The sequence below is a fragment of the Alosa pseudoharengus genome, unplaced genomic scaffold (assembly GCF_046254945.1).
Source record: "Alosa pseudoharengus isolate Yale_2024_CS ecotype anadromous, Long Island Sound unplaced genomic scaffold, YU_APseudo_1.1 YU_APseudo_1.1_scf_11, whole genome shotgun sequence".
NCBI lineage: Eukaryota > Metazoa > Chordata > Actinopteri > Clupeiformes > Clupeidae > Alosa > Alosa pseudoharengus.
In genome coordinates, this window is record NW_027468576.1 from 5,863,913 (window position 1) to 5,877,187 (window position 13,275).

Below are 13,275 nucleotides of genomic sequence, written 5' to 3' on the forward strand. Positions count from 1 at the left end.
GTGTGTCTTTGTGTGTGTGTGTGTGCATGCGTGTGTGTGCTTGTGTGTTTATGTGTGCGTTTGTGTGTGTGAGTCTGTGCGTGCCTGCCTGTGTGTGTGCATGTGCGTGCATACTTATGCCTACATGTCTACTGTATGTGTGTGTGTGTGTCTTTGTGTGTGTGTGTGTGTGTGTGTGTGTGTGCATGCGTGCAATCAACTAGGTGGCACTATACATCAAATGAGTGGTTATGGGATGGGTTGACATAGCCCCTTGAGACCAACATACTAAAACTGAGTCTGTCCTACCCTACTTTCGGGGGTCCAGTCCGGCAGGGGGGGCGACGGATCAAAATGAAAAACAATGGTTCCGTGTCATCCTTGTGGGGCTACATGCCCAACAAGTTTCGTGCACCCCGGTCTTTCAGTGTCCCGGGAATCGTTGACACAAAATCACTGGAAAAAAAAAAATCCGGAAAAAAAAACTCTGACTAAACATAGTTTCCCTGTGCGGCGTTCATAATTATCCCCTCACACTTCCACCAAACTCTTTCGCTGCTGAGGTGTAGATTACAATTCAGTTCTGTGTTTGTCGGTGCTGCTCAATAAAATCTGTTGTTTATGGAATGCTTGTGTTGGTGTGTGTGGGCAAGTAACAGAAAGTTTCAGTGCACTCATGTTGACGCCTACTGTATGTGCAGAGTACCCTATCAGCCAAGTGGGCTACTATCAAGTTTAATGTTGATATTGTCAAATATAAAACAAACAAACGGACAAACAAAGGGAAAAAAACAGCGGCCAAAAATACGGTCCTATGATGCAATGATAGTTTCAACCCTTTCAGGAATATGACTTCACATATTCACACAATGGCCATTGATGTCAAACTCAAGATGTGATCGGCTTTGAACCCAGTGTCAGTGAAGTGTCTATGTCAGGGGTCGGCAACCCACAGCTCTGGAGCCGCATGCGGCTCTTTGATCCCTCTGATGCGGCTCAGCTCTTGAAAATAATTAATGAGTATTTAATTAAAATGTATTTTATTTTAGTTTGTTCATTTTCAAAATGTAATATTGTAGGTCTATCTAAGTAATTTAGCCTAGGCCTATAACTTTCCACCTCACTTGACTCCGTAACCGTAGCCTGCACAATATTGTTACATTCGCAGTTCGTTGCCATGTCAATATCAAACAAAATCACCGATTTCCCTCCATTTCAGTCAACGAGAACACTTTAATTGTTATTGTTGATGTGTGCGCATGCTGTAGGCTAGGCTAGATAAGGAAAATGTCAAAAAGGAAACGTCAGCAACCACAGCTTGCGAGCGCAAACACAAGGCTGAAATGGGAAAGTAGCTGTTGTAACTTTTGGTTATGCAGTGTGTTTGGCTACAATGTTTTTACAGAATAGTTACATAGTCATATGCTATGGGTAATATAATACAATGTGTAACATCATAGCATAGCTAACAACACTCAGCTAACACTCAATTTCCATTGACATATCATTGGCGAAATTGAACATTAGGCCTACCAGAGATTAGATTTGGTGATGGCCTTGGAGTCTGTCTGGCTCATATTCAGTGAGGTCCTTTAAGGCCCATACTTATGTCATTCCACTTTACATTTCAAGTTACTTGCACATTAAAACTAGAAAATGTATTTAAAAATCCTCTGTTGAATGAAAGTAACTGTACGTTAAATATCCAAACTTTTTCTTGTAACTGTCTTTATGTGGCTCTTCTGAGATTAAAAAATATATACATTTGGTAAAAGTGGCTCTCCAGGCAAAAAAGGTTGCCGACCCCTGGTCTATGTGGTATTCTGGAATATACAGCCCCTTAAATGGCAAATTGTTGCATGTTGCTTTAAGTGAGACCCTGAGACACACAAACGAATAAACAAGTTGATCTGGTGCTTAATTTCATGTAGCACAGTTAAACTTTCTGGTGCACACCAGAGATTTTTTTCGAAACATAAAGCTGAGTTTCTGATGCACCAGAAAGTTGTATGTATAGCCTACCACCATACCATTTTTGTCCCACTATACAGTGTGTTTCAAATGATATTACTGTTTTTGTAAAGCATGTAGGCCTAAAGTTGAATGTCTGAGCAACTCATGTCATCACTAACTGAAGGAGTCATCATGACCCATAAACAGTCAATTAAATGTACTAATGCTTAAATATGTCGTGGTACTGTCCTTAAGTTAGCCTGCCTTTTAATATTGATGGAGAGAGTTGTCAGTGTTTATTTTTTTGTTTGACACAGGCCTACTTAAGTTCAGAATGTGAAATGTAGCCTATTCGTTAAAATCCAAACTCAGAGGTGATTAATCTCTTTTTTGGGGTGCAATAGCCTACATTATATTACACTACACCGTTTTTTTTATTTCAACGATTAAGCAACTGTACTTCTTTAACCTTAAACAGCTTCAAGCCCTTTTTATGACACACGCCGATGCGCGCTCGATAGACTAGCGGTACTTGCTTGCTAGGAACGATTTTGCCTATAGAAATATGCTGGCGGAAGGAATTTACTCTGCACTGTTCGATTGCATGGGTGACCTTCCGTTCGAGCTAGCTTGCTACTGTTGATCTACACAATAGTGTCGTTTTAACGATGAGAGCGTCAGATGATAATTGTGCCTAGGTAAGTTAAGTGTGCTAATGTTACATCTGATTGGTACTGACTCAATCAATGTGTTAAACTATTTAGGAGTTGTCCATACGTTGCAACCTGTCATTGCTATTTACATATCTAGCTAGCTTACTACAGAGTAACTAGCCTAATCAAAATAACCTAATTGTAATGCTAGAATCAAGTCGTAATACGTGTTTTGCATGCCACCTAGGTAGCTTTCTATACATAATTTATATATATATATATTTTTTTTAAATAAATATGAAATAAAATAACTTCTATTATGTTTGATTCTAGGGAGATGTTGTCTTGTGTACTGAGAAGATGCATTTTGTCTGGCAACAAGGTATTCATGTATAGTCCTACTTCTTTCTCTCTTGCACTTTGCATTATGTTTGTTCCATGTTATTTAAACATATAACACTGTTATGTAAGCAGATGAGACGATCCACGGTGGAATCTGTTGCATAATGTAGTAACGTTGTACAATCATCTCAACAGTGTACAGGTTGTCCCTGTTGCAATTCATTTTAACAAAAACATACCTTTTAATTTCAGCCTTTGCAGCTTGTTTCCAGACTATCCGCTTGCCCAGATAGACCACCATGTATCAAAGGAAAGGTTCTGAGCTGCGGGTCAATATGCAGAGGTCCAGAGCCTCTCAGATTGAACTCAGGTACTCTCCTCAGGATTCAGTCTTTCCACAGTTCAGCTTGGATGCATAAGAGAAAGCACCCTGAAGAGCCTTCTTCTCGGGAACTGGACCTGCTGCGGTATGATATGAAGGACTTAAAACTGGCGCCCAAACCGGCCTTATATCTTGGACTATCCGGACTCATGCCATTTGTGGCCGCACCACTTGTCATGGGTGCTACAGAGCTCTACATGCCTGAGATAGCATTTGCACAAGTTGCATATGGAGCCTGTATCGTGTCCTTCTTGGGTGGTGTGCGTTGGGGTTTTGCCATTCCTGAGGGTAGTCCAGCCAAACCTGATTGGCTGAACCTGGCAAATAGTGTTGTTCCCTCTTTGATAGCATGGGTAGCTTTACTCTTCAGCAAAGATTATTTTACACAGTCAGCTATAACGGTGATCATTGGGCTAGGTATTGCTCTGCACTATGATCTCGCTCTTCTTCCCACCTACCCTAGCTGGTTTAAAGCTCTGAGAGCCCTGCTCACATTTGTCGCCTTTTTTTCTCTGTTGTCAACAATCGTGATCAAAGGAGTGTTCCCAGAAAAGAAGTTTCTTACAGAAAAGTAATGTGCTGTTATGGATTTTTAATTTATCATTGGAAATAGAATAAAGCCAGAGCAAAAGTCTATCAGTCAGTGATTTTACTGTACATGGTTTTATTACAAAACACTTCAAAAGAGATTGTTAAATAAATTGGTAAAAGAAGCACCCATTGGCTTTCTCCACTTTATTGTAGCCACTCCCCTTCTCACACAGCACAGCGCAGGTCCAGAGACAGAGAGGGTAAGCAGAGTTTTGGCAGCACTGAATCAGGGCACAGCACGGGTCATTCCACAAAATGGTTTGTCTTCTCTATCAGAAAGCTATTCAATAAGCTTAACAATAAACATATAGCGTTAACTCAGAACAGCTGTTAGACTTTAGATGTCATTTTGATCTGTAACAATGTCACATGCAGCCATGCCTAAATTCTGCTCACTGACTGCACATTTATTTTAGGCTAGTGTATTGTTATATAAAATTCAGTATTCATTATTGAATGCTTAGCTGGAATGATGTTTTTCCTATCATCCAATTTTTAGGCAGGCACACCTGTGGCCATGTAAGTGGGCTACGGGTTTTCTACAGGAATGGCTGTTTGTTGTTTAAAATATGAATTAATCAATGGACATATAAAACCAAACCCGTTGCAGAGTTGTGAGAAATTGCTTTGTCTTCCTCCAGGACATCATGTTGCATAAATCAAAATGTGTCCTGTTGACACTTAACACACCTACATCCTCCGTCCATTTAATTATGTCTGCACATTAAACATGGTGGTGTTGATTGGTCCCTGAGCCCATTTATGGTGAGATGCTACTCATTTGCTTATGTGTATCTACCATTGTTCCATAGAATATATTGCATCACATGCTAACTGCTGTGCAGCTGACAAAAAGGTTCTACAGAGGGTCATAAACATGGTCCAGGACATCGGAATTGCCCAATTGCCATTTTTTTTAATAGTTTATTTTACTTGACACAATCTGCATGATACAACTGACACGTGTAGTGTTGGAGGGGAGGGGAGGGGGGGTGCACACATCATATGACCAAATATAAACATGCAATCTGTCTGTTCCCAGCATTAGCACAACACTTTGCGAGGTTTAGCTTGTTACCTGTACCTCATATGCTCTTTCTGGGTGTGTTTTGAGATGCCTGATGAAATTCGACGTTGAACCTGGACTTGTTGTCGTAGTCAATGGATTTTTTGATCTGTGGGTGAGTAGGGCATGGGTTATGCAACGCATTATGGCAAAGGGGACTTGCAGCTCGTCACACGTTTCCTTAAAGGAATTATCCGGAGTAAAATGCACTTTAGATCGATTTAGGGATGATTGGGGGTACATACGCTGAGATGACATCAAAATCATGTCATTCGGATGTGTTTTGAGAAAGTTCGATTGTACCGTTTTCAGTCACAACTCGTAGCCTGGAAGTGAGCAGGGCATTTCAATTCCGCCGCTACAAAACGCTATTTTTATACCTCTTCTACAGTTCCAAACAACATAACACTTACGTGGTAGTGAGTAGAGGGTCCCTAAAGCCAAACTGAAGTATCCCGAGGTCTTTATGTGGTCGAATAGAGAGTCCAGAATGAATTTCATCAAGCCAGTACCTTTCCGCAAATGTTGCCATCTTTGCTGTAGGAGTCTTATTGCTGAGTGTGTTGTAACATGCTCTGGAAATTCACAATTGCGTCGCCGTTTAAAAAAAAAAAAAAAAAAAACATAGTCCAGTATTTCTTTCGAAATTGAAATGAAGTTGTATGGACTGGACTATGTTTTTTTTTTTTTTTTAAACGGCGACGAAATTGTGAATTTCCAGAGCGTGTTACAACACACTCAGCAATAAGACGGCAGCAAGACAGCAAAGATGGCAACATTTCCGGAAAGGTCTGGACTCTATTCGACCACATAAAGACCTTGGGATACTTCGGTTTGGCTTTAGGGACCCTCTACTCACTACCACGTAAGTGTTATGTTGTTTGGAACTGTAGAAGATGTATAAAAATAGCGTTTTGTAGCGGCGAAATTGAAATGCCCTGCTCACTTCCAGGCTACGAGTTGTGACTGAAAACGGTACAATCGAACTTTCTCAAAACACATCCGAATGACATGATTTTGATGTCAACTCAACGTATGTACCCCCAATCATCCGTAAATCGATCTAAAGTGCATTTTACTCCGGATAATTCCTTTAACATACTGAATATGCACCAATAAAATAGAAATACATAAATAAATTTAGATGGGAAAAAACACTAATCGCATGAAATACAGCTTGTTCACGAGTCTCAAAGCTTGAGTCCGAGTCAAGTCTGAAGTCACTGTTTGTGCGACTTAACTCTGACTCACACAACGTACACACACATATACACAAACAACCATCACTGCCGGACTGTTCATGTACTGTACCTGTTCATGTACCTGTCCACATTTACAAGTGCAATGCCAGATTCCATGTGCAATGAAGACTACCAGTGCAGTATACTTTGCTGTGAGACATTTAAATGGAGAAAGGATAATTGTATGCTGTATCCCAGTATCTGACACAAAAAACAAACTTGCAGAAATAGTGTCAAAATATGCAACTATCAAACGCATCATTGTGCATGTTGGAGCGAATGACAAACAGCTGTATGTCCAAGAAGATTTCAAGGAACTTTTCTCAGCCCTATATGAGCTTGGAATACAAATTTTCATCAGTGGTCCACTCCCAGCAGCTTACCAGACTATTTGGTTTAAACACCTGGCTCGCAAAAAACATGCTTTTCAGTTGGGATGAACATTATTGACAATTTGAACCTTTATGGAATCACAGGGAATATTTCAGACCAAATAGCACATAATTAATTTGGACTGGGGCCAAAATCTTAACTGAAAACCTCTCTCTCCTGCACCCAACATTTTTTCTGCCACATTGAGCCGACCCTCTGATAAGCACTCAGTAGCCATACAAAGAGAACAAGTTAATGACATCAACAAATCGGCTAAACCAAAACACAAGCTGGAACAGAGACAGGCCAACCATGAAGACCTTGGAGATACTTAGACAACCTGCTCAACAATGCCCAGCCACGTCCACTGGACACAATAAGAAGGATGCTGCTGAAATGACCTAAAGCCAATCACTGGCGTCAAACTCCCCGGAATCTCAGCAAACAAATGGATGTAATGAGCATGAGGAAATAGCCTCTCAGCAGCCTTGATAGGTGCTATCAGAAAAAAAGGAGTCATGTTGCAACACCAGTACCTGATCTACTACCAATACCTCTCCCCACCTCCGCCGACTCCTTGCCACCACAAAGACACAACAACATGAACACTACTGGAATAACTGCTGAAAGCGAAGTGTCAGCAACAAACTCCCCAGGACCTCATCAGTCAAATGGAGACTCTGGACCAATATTCAACCCGAACCTCCTTGATTTCCCATCACCATCTACACCAAATCAGCCCAATCAAACTCCCCAGTGCCCCCCCCCCCCCCCCCCCCATATCTCCCATCACCATCCCCACCCCATCACCCCACCACCCAATCAAACTTTCCAGGATCCACTGAATACCCATCACCATCCCCACCCAAGCACATGATGTTCCCTGCAAGAATGCAGAGACTGCTGAAAGTAGAAAGTATATTTACACAAGGTAATATAATTCATATATATAGCCTGGTTTATGACATTATGAAAATTGATCTCTTTCTGACTTCTGACAGTATTTTCCTGATGTCCTAGGCTATGTTAACAGAATGCAATAACAATTTTGAACCTGTCTTTGTCAGATTAATGTTTGGGAAATATATGCAAATGAGCGCATATTGACTGCCTTATTTGCATCTTTACACATACGATTTCAGAAAACGTGCACTACAAAAAATATTTATATTCACGTCACGTGTATAAACAACTAGGGAAGAAATGTTCTGGCTCCTCACCTTAAAAGTGATGGGACGGGGTAACAACTACCGGCGGACACAAGGTGGCAGCAAACTGCAAAAAGAAAACAGCACTTCTTTTTTGTCTAGTCCCCCCGCTGATGTTCACTGTTGTCAGATCAGCCAGAACTATATTTTCCTTGTTGCATGTGGTCAAAAAATTACTTGGTCTGAACCTAGATCAGTTATCAAGTAAACTTCGACTGACATGATACTTGATACGAGATTCAGGAAGCGCGTCAAGTGAAGATCACACTGGTTGCAGACTGAAATGCATCTGCAGCAGTTTATCACCGCTTGTGCTGTTGTAGCCGGTCTAGGAGGAAGGGAGGAATAGGTGCCTAACCGACTAAACACATTTTTTTTTCAATAGTAATATCCATTACCAAGCTGATTGATTGTCAAGAAGCGATTGTGTCGCCTACCTGACAGACTGGACATGTGATAGCCTACTGCAAGTAACGTTAGTATAGCCTACGTGTCTCGAGCGGAACGCGGGCTAAACGTAAAGGCTACATGGTGCAATTGACATACTTCGCTGAAACATCAGCCTTGCGGGACGGAAGAAGTTAGGTTGTTCTGTCGCCAAGAAATATTTTTCATGGGATACATAATAACATCGATACCAGTTATTTTTAAATTGTCATAGCTAAGTAAACGTTAGCTATTTTACACGATAGGTACCTGGTGACGTTAGGTCGGGAATCGTGGTGTTGAGTGTCACAGTAACGCGATTGGTTAATTTCTTGAAAGGTCACTGTAATTAGCTCTTTTACACGGAAAATTAATGTAATGACGTCACTTATCAAGTGAAGTCAGTGTCGAACATCTTTGTTTCCAATGAAAGACCACCGTTTTTGAATAGTTATATACCTTTGCATACCTTGATACGAACTTTTCAGTCTTGGCACAGCTAGAAGCTAGCCTTTCGCACGAAGTGCTAGCCAACATGAACGTAGCATCAAGACTGCACTGAATGACAAGCCTCATCATGTAGTTCCAAGCCTAATCAACAACAAGGCAGAGGTACTGAAGTTGATAGTTAGCTTACGCGCTGTGCTCGCAAAGGATCAACACAGACACATTCGTTGTGTGGGCTTTTTATTTTGCGGCGGAAATAGCACAATATTATCTTGGCTAACGTTACCGTTCATAATGGAGTGTTCGAGAAATTCAATGAATTTAGCGAAACTGCAACGTTAACTAATTAGTTGGCCAGAGAAAAGGCTAACCTGCTAACGTTAAACCAATAAGCGGGGGAAAGCACACGTTTCAATGAATTACCCATGCTAGAAGCTAGGTCTTCACTGAACTCGGCAACTACCTAATGTTACACAATGAAGAGGACTGAAAACAAAAATAAGAGAAAGTTGTGCATTTCGGATCAACCGGAAAGCGGGCCTGATGAAAAAGATGCGGTAAGTCGATATGTCCCTGTTTTATTTTGCACCAATTGCTCAGTGTTTATTATCACTGTCTTATCTTTCTTTTACACACTCATGTAGTTACCTAGTCTGTAATACTTGAGTCCAATACGTTTAACGGACTTAAAGTAGTTGTTCCATAATGTTTCAGGCACAGCATATTGCAGCTGTTTTGGGTTATAGGATTCTAGAGAAGCCACATTCAATTCAGTTGAACCCTCCCTGACCAGTGTCTTCCTTTCTTTTACTGTCTATGGTGTTTTCAGACAGTAGCGACGGTGGTCACAGTCACTCAAAGGTGACACGATATCTTTCGTAGTATTTGCCCTCCTATCCAGGTGTACAACCTGGCCCGACACCTTTCTTTCTTTCTTACTTAGGCTACTGATTTAGCTACTAACTCACTGAATGTAGGCTAGGCTACATGATGAACGGTCGATTTCATTGGATTCTCGGTTGAATTTACCTTCAGAAAGGAAATAGTTAACTGTTACAGTTGCTTTGCCAGGTGCCTGTGTCACTGCAGTAAACTGCACTCCAGTAAAACTACATATTCCATTGATAGACTGTGCCTGACATTGCATTATAGGGTTCAAGAGATGCCACATTCAATTTAGTTTAACCCTCCTTAAGCCAGTGTTTTAAGATGGTACCAACGGTGGTGGTCAGTCACTCAAAGGTGACGAGATGTCTTTTGCAGTATTTGCCCAATTGCACAGCCATGGACATCTACACTGATATTTCTGAACCTGGTCTGACACCTTTCTTTCTTTCTTTCTTTCTTTCTTTCTTTCTTTCTTTCTTTCTTTCTTTCAATTTTTTTACCGGTGAACATGGTTGATTGTTTTGTAGTCAGAGCTGAATTTACCTTCAGAAAGAAAATAACTGTTATACTGTTGTGTTGTGTGCATGTATCACTACACTAGTAAAACCTCATGACGTGCTTGACATTTATCAGTCACTTTTGTCTGCCTCTTTTACCTAGTGTTTTATTTGGTTCAAGTTAAGCATTCTCTAGGTGTCTTCTTTTAAATCTGTTTTTTGCTTTTTTTATTCACACCACAACCTGCCGGTCTTCACATTCTTGTCCCATGGGTCTTACTATGTTCTTGCAGTGCTCAGAAGGCGGGTGTTTTCGTTTAATGCTAAGCAACATGTATAACAAACACAGCTGACCAGTCAAAAGCATTAAGGGAGAGTTTTGGACAGGGGAAGGGCATGGAAATTGTCATTGATTTGCATTAGGCTGGTCCAGAGATAATTTCCTCCCCATAAATGTATTAATATATTCTGGGCTCTGTTCTTTGTCTTCATTGAGCTCAGTCAGCATGGAATTAGTGAGGTGTTTTTATGCTCATGCAAGATATCATTTATGCCTCCATAGTTAACCTACATGTAGGGGTTATGTAAGCCTATTTTATATGTAGACCTATTTTATTATGTCTTATGTTAGCTGCTGAATTACACTCAGCTTTCAGAAATCTTGAGGATTGTAATCGCACACTACCTTGAAGAGACTTTAAATTGATAAACCTACTCTTTCAGTGGATGCATATTATGTGAGCATGACGGGATTGTGAAATATCTTAAATATTCATATTTGTATGGTCCTTTTTTATCTCAGTCATTTTATTTACCTAAAAGGGCATGTGCAAACATACTCCCTCTATGTTATTGTAACTCTTCCTCCTGCAGTTGTTCCATTAGATGAGGTCATGTGGGACATGATGATACTAAGGTGTTCAGTCTGCGGTCCCATTCAACAATAGTCTGATGTGTTCCTCAAGCGAAAACAAACACACACACACACACACACACACACACAAACCTGCCTGGCCCAGCTGTTATGTTATGTTATGTTATCATTCCTGGTAATCTGGGCCTATTTTCCTATGTAATGAAGATATTGGCTGGTGTGTTGTCCCTCCACCCCATACTCGGGGTTGTGGTTTGATTTTTGGTTCACAATGATCATCTCAAGTTTCCTGGACTTGAAGTGTTATTTGTGTGACATTGAAAAAAGATGTGTTTAGACAGAGAGCTAATTTAACACTTACCATGGATCTTTAATGAAATAATGTAAATAGACTGGTAGTCATCCTTAGCCTCTGTCTTATGTTTGTTTATCAGTGCAGCGAGTACTGGTCAGCGACCACAAAGAGAGATTCGAAAAATTCGATTGAAAGCAATGTGTGAATGGACAAACGTCCTTCTCTCCTGTTTCACTTGCTCCCTCTTAAACCCTCAGCTCTTTATGTCTGCCTCTTACCATTTCTCCCTCTCTTTATTACCCCACATACAGCATATTTGTCCAGGCTAATGGAGAGGTGGTAGCCTGGACAAATATGCTGTATGTGGGGTGATAAAGAGAGGGAGAAATGGTAAGAGAGTACAGTTGTGTTCAACTCTGGCTCTATAGCTTGAATGAATTTAAAATGAGAGTTAATGCCTCTACACCCCCTGCATTTAACTAATAACTTATGATCAGTACAACAAGCTCCATCTACTCTGGAATAGGTAATAGAAGTATGATATATCAGGCTCACAGATGACAGATGGCTGTCTATTCTGAATACCAGTTGTGTAAAAATCCCGCATCACTAAATCAGCTTTACATATTTTCGTGTTCTGTTTTTTTTTCTTTCATTTTCGGACATTTCATCACTCTTTCCCTGTGGGCTTGACCACACAGATCTGATGTGCTGTCCAAAGAGGCTTTAGTTAGATAATGGTGTAAGTAGGTTATGACATTCTGATGCTCTCCTCTATATGAACCACAAGGGGTCAAATGGCAGGTGGTGTGATGCAAGCAGACGAGGGTGTTTTGTTCAAAATGGAATAATCTTTGATCGCTATTTTGGTATGAATCATCTTTCACGTAATGAATGCACACTCTAGAAAGTAAAAGTAGGCCTACTATGCACTCCGTGTCTGTAGCTGTCTGCAATCAATTACGTTCCTCAAATGGAGAACACATCCATGTTCCCTCGATTCTCATGGCCAGTCTATGAAATGCTTGCTGAAATCCTGACAGTTCCTGATAGCTAAACCTGATTTCTCTACATGGGGTTATGATCGTCAGAAGTTGGTCCGTCCGGTCAATAATCCAGCATTCACGCTGCTCCATTATTAGATTGACGTTATCAGACAGTGCTGTAAAATGTGTGCGAGAATTTTTTGCATTATGATGGAAATTTTCAAATTTCAACATTGGGCTTACTGTTGCTATCCCTCTGCTAATAGCAAGAATTCATTGTCTACAAAACCTTTGCACTAACTGAACGAGGTGTAAAGCTATAATGTGACAGTACCGATTGGCGTCAAGATGTGTTCTCACAACAACTACACAGTAATCTAATTTATCTTAAATAATATCACTCTAAAGTTGCACTCACCTTGAAGCAAGCAAAACAATGCTCTTCTGCTTTTACAGAATCTGTTTCACTGGATGGGCGAGAGGGTATCAACAGGACAGCACTACAGAGACGGACAGGTCAGGTAGAGCTAATGTTGTGAGAATTTATAAATATGGATATTTACAGGAAAATATTAAATGGGAAGACCAAGGGGGGGAGGGGGGGGGGGGTTGCTAAAATATGTGAGAAACCCTGAAGAAACGGGGGGATTGATAGGTATGCACCAAAGACTTGATTGTTGGGTCTCAAGCACCCAATACAGGGTGAAGCATGAGACGGGCTCATGGCTGGCTGCCCTGTATTGTGTCTGGCCTGGACACTGAGTCCATCGAGCGCCCCATCCCCATTAGTGTGATGGCCTGATGAGACCCCAAGCCAGTGGAGAGACGGGTAATTAAAGTTTAACAAATGGGGTAATATACCCGGTAAAGGAGTCCTGTGAGGCAAGGTGCCGCAGATGTAGTCATTATCAGCACCTCATTATGTAAACTTGATGAGCTCCATCTCTCCCATTCATCAAAGCAGACGGGCAGATGCATGCTATTGAAAACTGGCATATTTGTTAGCAGTGAAAGAGTGCAGATCTGTGATGAGAGCACTGTTGTCTTTGGTCCACAATCCACATAGTGTTACATG

General features: G+C 40.9%; 2 protein-coding genes across 7 annotated transcripts in view; both read left to right on the forward strand.

Moving 5' to 3' along the window:
* Positions 1-2,532: 2,532 nt before the first annotated feature.
* Positions 2,533-4,649, forward strand: tmem69 (transmembrane protein 69). The gene is made up of 3 exons (XM_076276031.1): positions 2,533-2,630; positions 2,919-2,967; positions 3,180-4,649. The coding sequence occupies exons 1-3, from the start codon at positions 2,614-2,616 to the stop codon at positions 3,882-3,884; spliced, it is 771 nt and encodes a 256-aa protein (XP_076132146.1). The 5' UTR covers positions 2,533-2,613; the 3' UTR covers positions 3,885-4,649.
* A 3,410-nt stretch (positions 4,650-8,059) lies between these two features.
* mast2 (microtubule associated serine/threonine kinase 2) overlaps positions 8,060-13,275 on the forward strand; it is a 124,137-nt gene continuing 118,921 nt past the window's right edge. For 3 of the 6 annotated variants that reach the window (XM_076277821.1, XM_076277823.1, XM_076277822.1), the window contains exons 1-2: positions 8,060-9,217; positions 12,657-12,716. In XM_076277821.1, the coding sequence (XP_076133936.1) occupies positions 9,137-9,217; positions 12,657-12,716 (141 nt within the window). In that variant the 5' untranslated portion in view covers positions 8,060-9,136. The remainder of the gene's footprint in view (positions 9,218-12,656; positions 12,717-13,275) is intronic. The other 3 variants (XM_076277825.1, XM_076277826.1, XM_076277824.1) reach the window with 2 other exon arrangements.

Bases quoted from the DNA above. Each gene is read 5' to 3' on its own strand.
- tmem69 (XM_076276031.1), top strand. The intron at 2,968-3,179 runs GTATTCATGTAT...TTTTAATTTCAG, and splicing joins GCATTTTGTCTGGCAACAAG to CCTTTGCAGCTTGTTTCCAG.